Below are 10,807 nucleotides of genomic sequence, written 5' to 3'. Positions count from 1 at the left end.
AGCGCCACCCAGAGGCGCCACAGGGTTGCGCCAATGAGAACTTCACGTAGTGTCGGAAATATTAAAACTACTTGTCGACAGCATTGTTGAATACATCTAAGAAAGTGGGGATTTCTGAGATATGAGATGAAAAAGCAAAATGGTGAAAGTGAAGTGAAAAGCAAACCTTAAAAGGTAAATTTAAATACCCGTTTTTGCCCACTGAATCTGCAAATAGTCTGATCATGGCATTTAAATATCGGGCGGTTATTGACGTTTGTGTAATCAGAGAAGCTGAAGTACTTGAAGGCACCGCTTCGATATGCCAAGTGAGAAGAATGAGGAACAGTAAATAAAACCAAATTTACTTGCACAAATGAAACAAGGAAATACACTGCTCTAAGTAAGACTTAATTTCCTAGATTAGCTGCTGACATGTAAGTTAGACTCACTGCTTTATCAAAGTCGCTGATTGTGAGAAAGGGGTTGCTTGGATGAGTACAAGCGCTTCTTAACACCTTCCAAAGTTAAGAAATTTAGATTACAGCAAGATATGACACACTCATTAGCTACCAGTGCATGCATGTGTCAATTTGAGGGCCTACTGCTCTCCTCCAGACTTGGACTTCAACCAGCCCTCACTACAACTTTAAGAAACAAATTACTTGTTTTTTCTTTCCTGCAGGAAATCACATGGAGGTGCTCTTGTGCTCACATGACAGTCTGAGCCATGGCAGGAGAGATCACTGAAGGTACAGTACGAAAACTTCTTATAGTCTTCTTAACACAGTGTTGCCGTATAATTTTCTAAGAACTTTGCTGTTTTGTTCGGTGTTGCTGTGTCAAGCCAGTGAAATAGATTGTACTCGATGTTTTTAAATTTGGACATTTCTGCTTGGTGAAGTCGCGATGTGAACTAATTAACCAATGTGAACTTTTGGGTACATGAAGATCTCTGAATGAAGTTGCGCTACCTTAAAACCCTTCATGACTGGTTGATCTTGTTTTGCTCCACCTGTTAATGTTCTCTTGAGACCCGATGTAATGATAGTTGAGGTGCAAAAGCTCATAAAAGTTTTGAGGCTTTTTCCTGCCACGTGAAAAACGGTCAGTTGTGCATTGCAGTGCTAGCAGCAGTCATATATTGAATTTACACGACGTTTCATGTCTTTATTTTATCTATCACTCACTAGTGTGAAGCTCTGATAAGATTTACTATGTACATACTCGCCAAGGTAACGTTAGTTGGCAGTTTTTAGATACCTTAAAATGATCAGAGCAAAAACTGTACAGTCTGTTTTGGGATGATAAAGTCATATGATGGGAAATAAATGAAACCTATAAAAGGTGATAAGACCATCACTCAGCATTGAGTACCACTAAAGTAAAGTCCTAAAGCCATTTTTCATTAGTTGTGTGCTGTTGATAAAATATGTGGTGTGCTGTTTGTGAAGCTATAGGTGATGTTCCATTTTAGGCTCAGTTCCTGCCTATTACAGGGAAGTATATGAGGCCATCTGCTCTAGGACAGATGAGCGAGTGCAGGTTGAAGTTTTTCAACGGCTGCTCCAAAGGACCGATCTCTCCAAGGCAGTCTTAGGCCAGGTGAGCGGTTCACTCTTTACTGTGGGGACAATCATCCAGATCGCTGTTTATGGACAGTTTTTAAAAAGATGTGATAGTTTGTAACGATACAGAGGCAGAATGCACCATATTCAACAGTAAATAACATTTTCACGAGTATCACTTTCTGCTTCTTGTCTTTTACCTGCCTGCTGATATCTGTGCACAAGTATTTATTCTGAAAAGACAGACATAGGTGTAATGTCTTATCAACAGGAAGTTGTTACAAGCTTTGTGTAGGCAAGCAGACTTAAAGAAATGGGCTTTATACAATTTGCAGTCTGTGAGATCTGGTTCTTTTAATGCTGAGATGTAATGGCACAACACATCTTGTTAGAAAGTGCTCTGAGTGTAAAGTCTGGGATATTTTAGAGGCAGCCCATGATCCAGTAGAGTTTCCCTTTTCCCGACCTTTCAACATATCATTGCTTTAGTGTCTAGTGAGCACTTTTTTTCACAGAGGAATGCAAACCACAGTTGAATTTAGATCTTAGACTGAAAAACAGTGACCTTCAGGTTATATTGTCTTTGTCCTTTTTCAGATTGCTGAGCATGTTGACTCCACAGATGGATTCCTGAGCAAGTTGTCAGTCTATAAAGCGCTCGCTTTGATTGCTCTTGCGCAGCAAGGAAAGCAACCAAGCCCCAAACTCTTGGAGAACTGCATACAAGGTAGGTGACAGTTTCACAGTGACAGCAGGGCAGTAAAAGTTATTCTTAATGAGTAGCTTCGTAATTCCTCTGTGTGTCCAAGGAAAACCTCAGCCATCCCTCCTCTATTAAGACATTTCATCTGCACAGGGCAAACGCTATTCTTTTATCGGCTCACATAGACTCAAGGTTTCATTCCCAATAGAAGTTCTCGGTGACAGGAATACACCCACCTATATTTTTCAATTAGATGTACTGCATAATATCATAATAGTATCAATGGGATATTTGGGGAATATTTATATAATGTATTTTTACAAAAATATAACTAGTACATACTTTTTGTTTCTTCCACATCAGAAGAAATGCTAGCATTCTGACCTAATGCAGCTTCATTTGTTTTATTTTATTTTGGTAAAGAAGCCTTAGCCATGTAAGTGTTGCATTCTTTCACTAGACCCAAAGTTGGAAGATGATAGGGAGAGTTTTATGGTTTTCATAGAGGTAGCCATTATGCTGGAGTCAGATCCATTCCCATACTTCTGTGTATTATTTAAGGCTCTCTCTGTTATTTCAGGTGTGGCCAGTATGGCAGCAAGCTGCATGCCACTTCCTCAGATGTACAAGTTTTCTGCATTTGTTGCAGTACATTGCATTCAATTCATGACCTTCTTGGAATGTACAGGAAGGGATGAATAACAGTTCACATGGCCACCATACACAATACTGGGCTAACTAGAGACAAATAGAGCGAGACACAGTAATCTGTTGAAAACGTGGTTTTAACACCAGCATTCCTCACAGTTAGGAAATCCATCCAATTCTAGATATATCTTTGTAATCATAAAAAACAAATATTAGAAGTTTGTGCTGGTTGTGTGCTTGACAGAGTTACCAAAACCTCATCTCGGGGAGCCGAGGGACTTGAGTGCACTGAGGATGCAGCCAGCTCAGGAGGACGTACTGACGGTGTCCCAGACGCTGGACAAACTGCTGGCCAGAGACATAGTCCAGGTGGAGCTCATACCTGAGAAGAAGGGCTTGTTCCTCAAACATGTGGAGTACCAGGTCACCAGCCAGGTAAGGGATCCCATAAATCCTACTGCATGTAAATGATTGTCTTAGAATAACCTAAACCACAAGAAAAGCTCAGAATTTGCAGTAGTCTTCATGTTTGCTTTAACCCTTACTTTGATGATACTGGAGATGAATCTTGTCTTCTCATTTAACTTCTCATTTCTCAGTTTATGTGCATTTAATTGGGTTGTCGTAACAGCGTGCCTGTACTGACTGCTGTATCATTTACTATGTGTCAGTGTTTTTTTGTTGTGTAAACATTTGCCGTCTACATGAAGAAAAGTACTGATTTCAATCCTTTCATTATCAGCCATGCAACAAAATTTGCATGCACTTACCCATTTTCTGATTATTTTCTTTCTTTGCTTTGTTTTTTTTCTTTTAGCGTTATAAGATATCAGTGTACCGGCGCTATAGTGATTTTGATGTCTTCCATGAGGTTTTGCTTCAGAGATTTGCCTACAGAGTGGTGCCGGCACTGCCGCCTAAAAGGATGTTAAAGGGAGGTATGTTACTGAACGCTGACATCTACACAGTTAGCATTGTATTTCTTTGTTTCTGCATTTCCCCCAACTTAGAGTCATTGTATAGTTTTTAGAGCATTGTTGAGATTTACTGCAAGGTCAGCTATAAATATCCAGGGGGGTCTGATAGCTGTTTTTTGGTTGATAAAGAATAAATGTTCAATGTTAACACAAACTGTTGATTGACAAGTTGATTGTTTCAGACACAGTCATTGCCATTCATCAGTGTTATTGCCTGGAAGAAACAAAGAAACTAGCGATGTGTAAAATGAGCCTGTTTCAGTTCACAATGACTTATTGTAGCTTTGGAATGATAATTATGTCAACACACACACACTGAGGACTCCTTGCAAAACACTTGCTTAGGCAATTTCTCAATTACAGATCTTCATCAAGTGCAGAATAATAATACCACGCATGTAAATCCACCATCCTCTCATCCTACTGATATGTGTAGCTCAAGATCTACTTCTGTGTGTAGATATGATTAATAATCAGGACAGAGGCTTTCAGGATATCAGTAAGAATCTGAAAACAGTCCAGTTACATGCTGTAAACTGAGACAGGTTTGCACTTCTGTAACATTGTCGGATGTAGCTGCTAATCAAGCCTTGATCTGGTAACCTCAGGCAGCAATGAAGAGTGGCTGCAGAGTTCTGGTAACCTCACTTCTTTCAAACTGCACACCCCCAGATTATTTTCCTTTTCAAACTAAAAGCTACAAGACGCTGACTCAAGTGAGCATTTCTCAGACTTCGTGAAGCTCCCTCTGGAGCCACAAAAGGCTTTCTGCAGCTTCTTTTCACATATGCAGAAGTGCTTCTCAAGACCCATAAACAGACTTTGATGTGTAAAATTGGTTCTCCTTTTGATGTCTCTATTTATATGAAAGGTACACAGTACATCACATAAATTGACCTTAAACATGAGTTTCACATCAGTTTATACTGACATCTGTCAATCTGTTCTAGAGTTTATAGCTCCATCTCTGCCAGCATTAACACTCCAGGTCAAACCGCTTAACGTATTTTCCTGGTGCACTTCTTTCCTACTTAAATGATTCTCTTTTCTCTCTGGTATCTGTCCACAGTCCTGACCTCCGTGTCTGAGCGTGAGTTCATTGAGGGGAGGAGACGTGCTCTTGGCAGATTCATTAACTTGGTGGCACGGCATCCCTTCTTCTCAGAGGACGAGCTGGTCAAGACCTTCCTCACCTTCAGTGGCTCCGTATGTAGTGTTCCTGTATCTTGATGCCTTGTTCTGTGGCCCAGACTGTTGCACAATAAGCATTACAATCATGGTGATGACTGACAGTGAAATGCATTCTGTTCCTGCTACTCAGTGTCTTTTTTTCCCACTCACTCCTCTTCCTAAACAGGATGTTCAGACTAAGCTGCGTGACACTTACAAGAAAACGGGCGATGAGTTCATGACAAACAGAATCGCAACCCTTGCAAAGGTTTGTCACATATGTGCAATGGAAAAGTCCTGTCATGCTTTCATCCAAACAGTTAAAAATGAGCAATTAACAATTGTATATAACATTTCTAAGAGCTTTATTGGGTCTGTTTTGTAGGAATATCTCCCCCCTGACATTCAGTCTCAGTTCTCGACGAGCAGAGAGCTGATTAGAAATATTCACAACAGCTTCCACAAGTTGCGGGACAGAGCTGAGAAAATGGCGGAGCGCTCAAAGGAGAATGCAACTGATCTTCTCATGTTTGGCAGAGAGCTCAGGTATTTCATTATTACGGGTATAAAGTTAAAGTCTTCCACTAGTAACCAGAGGTTTAGGACTGAGAAAACAAATGTTAATAAGATTCCAAATCCTCTGTGTTGTTGTGTCTCTTCATGGCTGTTAGCTTGAAATGAGTTTGGCAGCTTAGACACCACAATGTTACATTATGTCCCTGTAATAATGCTGTTTTTGTCAGTACGCTGGGCTCAGATGCTTCGTCTCTTCCCTCCTTGGCCTCTTCACAAAGCACCTGGGGGACCCTGCGTCAGTCTCTGAAGAGTCTGTCTGTGGAGTTTGCTGTGCTATCCGACAAAGCGGCTCAGCAGGTACAGCCCTTAGTCTTTCATCTCCACCATCTGCTCTGCCATGCTTGTCCAAAACTGGCACTGGGTAATAAATGTTGTTTTGCTAATGTCCTCAGGGCAGACGGGAAGAGGACGATGTTGTGGAAAAACTAAATATTTTCCTGGATTTGCTGCAGTCGTACAGAGTGAGTCAGTTTCACTTTTTGATTTTTGCCATGCTCATTTAACTTGAGCCCACCTCCCAGGGGTCCTCAACCTTTCATGACAGGTGAATTTGTTTTGATGTTTACATGTTTCACATTCTAGGCCAATAATGCTCACTTTATGAAGCACTGCAAAACTGTTTTTATCCATGAAGGTAATAAAAACACTCTCCTGTTTCTAATGGAGAGACACAACAAGGAGCTGGATAGTAAATCCAAGTTCAGTTAGTAACTTAGGAAGGATATTATGTAATGATAAATTTGAACAATAATGCACCCTATTTTTACAGACCCACTTGGAAATTTAGTTCTTTGTTGTGAGTGGGTTGCGGAGATGAAACAAAGAGACTGGTGGGCAGATAAAGTGGCCAGATAAAGTTTCCATAGCCTCTACTAAATCTATTAACTGTAATATTTATGGTAATTTCAGAATTTGTGCAAATAATTCTCATTGTTGGCTGTTGTGCAATACTGTTCTGTATATTACCATGCCATTTTGATGCAAATGTGAAGAGCTTTATGTGTTTCTCTAGGATCTCTGTGAGCGGCATGAGAAGGGTGTGCTCCACGAGCACCAGAGGGCTCTGCACAAGTACGGCATGATGAAGAGGCAGATGATGAGCGCCACAGTGCAGCCCAAAGAGCAGGCATCTGTGGAGCAGCTGGAATCACGAATTGTTCAGGTAGTCACACTCTTTCAGTTTCCTAATTTTTATGCCGTGTAGATGCTTCCTGATTGATAGCATACTGTTTTGGACTTTATAAATAAAATGCTAAATTGGACTGTGTATAATAAAATCCCCTTAAACTCAGGCTAAATCTTTTAACCATTAGCCAATACTCTAGTTCAGCATTCTACTTGATACCCTCATATGTGCATACTATAAATGATTAAACGACATCCATTGGGTATAAGTAAGTGACGTGGGAAGTTTTATTGTTAATAGTTTGTACCAAAAATGCTCACATCAGTTCATATTTTCCAATTTTGAGGAATTAAATCAATAACTCAAAATCTCTTTTTGTTGAATTAACACCATTTCACATTTTTGAGCACAAGTGCTTCTAATGCCTCAGTGCATTTCCTGGCGCAGTGTGTACCCTCAATTTTCTTTCAATCTAATTCTATTCAAATGTTCGATGTAGGGGGGCAGAAACAATTATATAACTCCATGAATAAGAGCGTTCACTTTGAATGAACCAAATCACCATTTTAAATGTTGGTACAAAGCCGAGTCACAAATTACCGCATACTGTTGCATCCCTGTTGGTTTTCATCTTGTGACAGTAGTTCCTCTTAGTCTGTGGTTTGTCTGTGTTTGACGTATGTGGTAATAACTTCCAACACTTTTTAGGGTGGTGGTTTTATGTTTTATAGGTGTTTACATTATTACATTAGCATACAGGGTGTCAACAAACACTATTGTCATATGTCAGAAAGCATTTTGTTTTTAATGGGAAATGTATCAAATAAAAGCTGATTTAGACCTCAGAGCAGTCAGAAACAAATTACTGAGTTAAGGAGACTTGATGTAGGTCCAGTGACTGTTATGAGCATTTCTAGGTTCCCCAGCTCAATATGCTCTTAATACGACACATTTAATGAGACCTTTTATGTTCTCAGCAGTGTTTTTTATTTTTTCCTAGGTCAAATGTTCAATGTATGTTTCCCTGGGTCGATATGTTGAAACCATTTACATAATTTGAATATCTTGCTTTTGAGCTCAAAGTAGACTTATCAGTGCTCATCATTACATTGTACCGGCCACCAGCTGATCTCACTTGGTATCACTGGATATGATCGATTAATCCTGAATGGATTCCCGAATATTCAACAAAAACAATGACTCCAAAGCTATGCACCTTGTGAATTTACCGGGCAGCTTTGAACTTACCCAACATGTAAATGAAGCCACACAGCAGCATAGTTCTGCATTCTGGACTTAGTAATAACAACAAGGTTAAATATTGATGATGTTCATTTCTGACCATCACTGAATGTTTTTTGATGCCAGCCTAATAATAACAAAGACTAAAAGGGAGTTTTTAGTTCAACAGAGATTCCTTGATGGAAAAGAAAATAATATACTGGAGGAATTTCAAACAGGCTTTAGAATATACCACAGCACTGAAAATATTCTTACTAATATAATCAACAACCTCAAACTAAACTCTCATGAAAATAAGGTCTCAGTTCTTATCCTCTTAGACCAAAGTGCAGCGTTTGACATGATTGACCATGATATCTTAATCAACTGCCTTGAAAAGTTGGTTGGTCTTTCGACTGTGTTAAACTGGTTCAAAACATACAAAGGGAGAAAGGTTTATGTCAGTCCTGGAAACATGACATGTGTTTTGGGGTTGCGCAAGGGAGCTGTCTTGGTCCATTATTATTCTTACTATACATGCTGCCACTTGCTGAGAGCACATTGTATGTTTCCTGAGTTAGGCGAATGACACGCAACTGTAAGTCTCTGCTGAACCAAATGATGTTGCAGTTATAAACTGCGTTACTACCTGTCTTTTGGCAAGCGATAATTTCGTAAAGTAAACAAACAGACAAAACTGAAATCCTACTAGTTGGCCCTAAAACAAAAAGAGATCTGCGGTCGGTTTATTGGAGCTTCCCAGAAACAGTGAAAAGACAATTGTGGATGCAGCTTTTGTAACGTATGCCCCAACACTATGTAACACCCTACCTATGGACATCAGGGAAGCCAGCCATTTAAAAAAAAAAAAAAAAAGCTAAAAACATATCCCTTTACTTTTTCTTAGCTATGATTTTAATGATACAGGCATAAGCCTCTTTTTGCACTTTGCTTCACACATTTGCACTGTTGCACTTGTTATAAAATGCTGTATTGTACTTGATTTTCTACATTATAAGCACTCATAACTTTATTTTTATTATTCAGTGAGTTTTATTTTCCACCTCATGTTATGCATTCCTCATTTCTATCTTATTTTTACTAATATCCTCCATCTTACTTTATATTAATTATGGACTTCTATCCCTGTTTTTATGTCTTTTTATTTTTATGTGAAGTAATTTGGACTGCATTTCTTGTATGCAAATAAAGATTATTATTATTATTATTATTATTATTATTATTATTATAGCCAATTAAAATGTAATGGAATGACTTATGGGAATCCCTGAATCCCTGTTTTGGTAATTTGAGCAGAGCTTTGTTGGCCATCTCTGCTATCACTGGTGGAAAATTTCCCACATTTACTGATTACTATCATCATTTGATAAGTGGAGACAATATCACAACTAGTCTTTTTTTATTACTCTGTTAACAGCAAGAAAACGCCATTCAAACCATGGAGCTGCGCAACTACTTCTCCCTGTTCTGCCTTTATCAAGAGACACAGCTTATCTTCATCTACCTTCCAATCACATCGCACATTCTCGGGGCTTTTGTTAACTCCCAGGTCCAAGGACACAGAGAGGTGAGGCGACTTGTGTGGAAGTCATTTTTCTACAGACCCTTCTCTGCGTGGACACAGTGACCCTTCAAGAGGGTCAGATCAGCTTTAAATTGGCTCCTAAAGTCCAACGAAAGAACTATAATGATGGATGGTATCACTGGAAGGATAAGCATAATATTCCAAGATTTGAGTGGGCTTACATTTCACATGAACAAGTGAATCTCCCATATACCTTTGCTTATTTTAAAGTCCAATAAAGCACACTGTATACAGTGTATTTTTTTTGGTTAGATGCCTCTGTTTGAACTTAGTCTTGAGAAGGTTTCTGTTGATCTCAAAGTACTTGATGATGATTTTACATGGATGTTTACCGACAATGATTACCTGCAAACCACTAAGCAGTAGTATGATGATTATGAAATGTAGGTAAAGAAAAGTGACTTTTTGCTTTCTTTCCAGATGGGAGAGGTATGGAATGAACTCCAGCCAAAGCTTGGATGTCTCTTTGGTGGTGGGAACGGATTGAAACCCCCCATCTGAAACCTAACTACGCGAGGTGGAGGGAGAGAAACACAGCCATGGGGAGGATCACAAACTGGAAAATAACTTGCTCTGTGACCTATGGAAAAATGTAGAATGCACAGCTTTTTTTCCTTCTACAAAGTTGTTAATTACACAATATGTTTCCATTCAATAAGAGGATTTTTTAAAGTAAATGGATTCTCAACGTCTCGACTTATTTTGGGTTTGATCATCAACCATATAACTGGAAAAGACTGTGGGCTCATAAATCTGTTATTTCATGCTCTGCTCGATGAGGAACTAATGTCCATTTCCAAATCAAGGAAGGAAAATCCTCTAAATATTATTTTACAAGGGACCAGTCAGACGTGAGGGATGACAGTATATTCATACATTCCAACTCACTTCCTAAAGCACCTGTTTATAACTTTACCTTGCAAGAAGTTTATACGCTAAGATAGTTGAGAAAAATTGTGAGGGACAGAAAAGTTTTACTTTATTGAAGGATGGGATTATTTTAAATCTCGAGTCATGAAGGTTTTTGGTTTTAATTACTGAATAAAGTTAGACCAACGTATTTTGATACATTTTAGTTTATAAGAATATGTAGCAGCACACTTTACATTTTTTATAGACACTTGTGCTATATCTTTTACTGCTATAGTGTTTACTTTTATGTAGGGCAACATATTTGCTTTCTGTGCGTAAGCTGTTTGCAGGACTCCCAGTTTTGTTTTATAAGCTATTTTG

At 38.9% G+C, this 10,807-nt stretch overlaps 1 protein-coding gene across 1 annotated transcript; it reads left to right on the top strand.

Annotated features, from left to right (window-relative positions):
* The first annotated feature begins 305 nt into the window (after positions 1 to 305).
* On the top strand, positions 306 to 10,251 carry snx8a (sorting nexin 8a). The gene is made up of 14 exons (XM_046033839.1): positions 306 to 382; positions 665 to 731; positions 1,457 to 1,584; positions 2,145 to 2,274; positions 3,143 to 3,333; positions 3,716 to 3,836; positions 4,945 to 5,081; positions 5,233 to 5,313; positions 5,431 to 5,591; positions 5,789 to 5,918; positions 6,014 to 6,082; positions 6,634 to 6,783; positions 9,407 to 9,556; positions 9,995 to 10,251. Exons 2-14 carry the CDS (start codon positions 710 to 712, stop codon positions 10,073 to 10,075), a joined length of 1,551 nt encoding a protein of 516 aa, XP_045889795.1. The 5' UTR covers positions 306 to 382; positions 665 to 709; the 3' UTR covers positions 10,076 to 10,251.
* Positions 10,252 to 10,807: the final 556 nt, after the last annotated feature.

Source organism: Micropterus dolomieu, linkage group LG02 (genome assembly GCF_021292245.1).
Source record: "Micropterus dolomieu isolate WLL.071019.BEF.003 ecotype Adirondacks linkage group LG02, ASM2129224v1, whole genome shotgun sequence".
In the NCBI taxonomy this organism is placed as follows: Eukaryota; Metazoa; Chordata; class Actinopteri; order Centrarchiformes; family Centrarchidae; genus Micropterus; species Micropterus dolomieu.
The sequence above is the reverse complement of the archived record's forward strand: the minus strand, read 5'-3'. Positions and strand labels throughout refer to the sequence as shown.

What these genes read in the sequence shown, in the direction of transcription:
- snx8a (XM_046033839.1), top strand. Translation starts at nt 710, where the DNA reads ATGGCAGGAGAGATCACTGAAG. An exon ending in ATGTTTGGCAGAGAGCTCAG is followed by an intron (nt 5,592 to 5,788) that starts GTATTTCATTAT and finishes TGTTTTTGTCAG; the next exon opens with TACGCTGGGCTCAGATGCTT. An exon ending in AGGTCCAAGGACACAGAGAG is followed by an intron (nt 9,557 to 9,994) that starts GTGAGGCGACTT and finishes CTTTCTTTCCAG; the next exon opens with ATGGGAGAGGTATGGAATGA.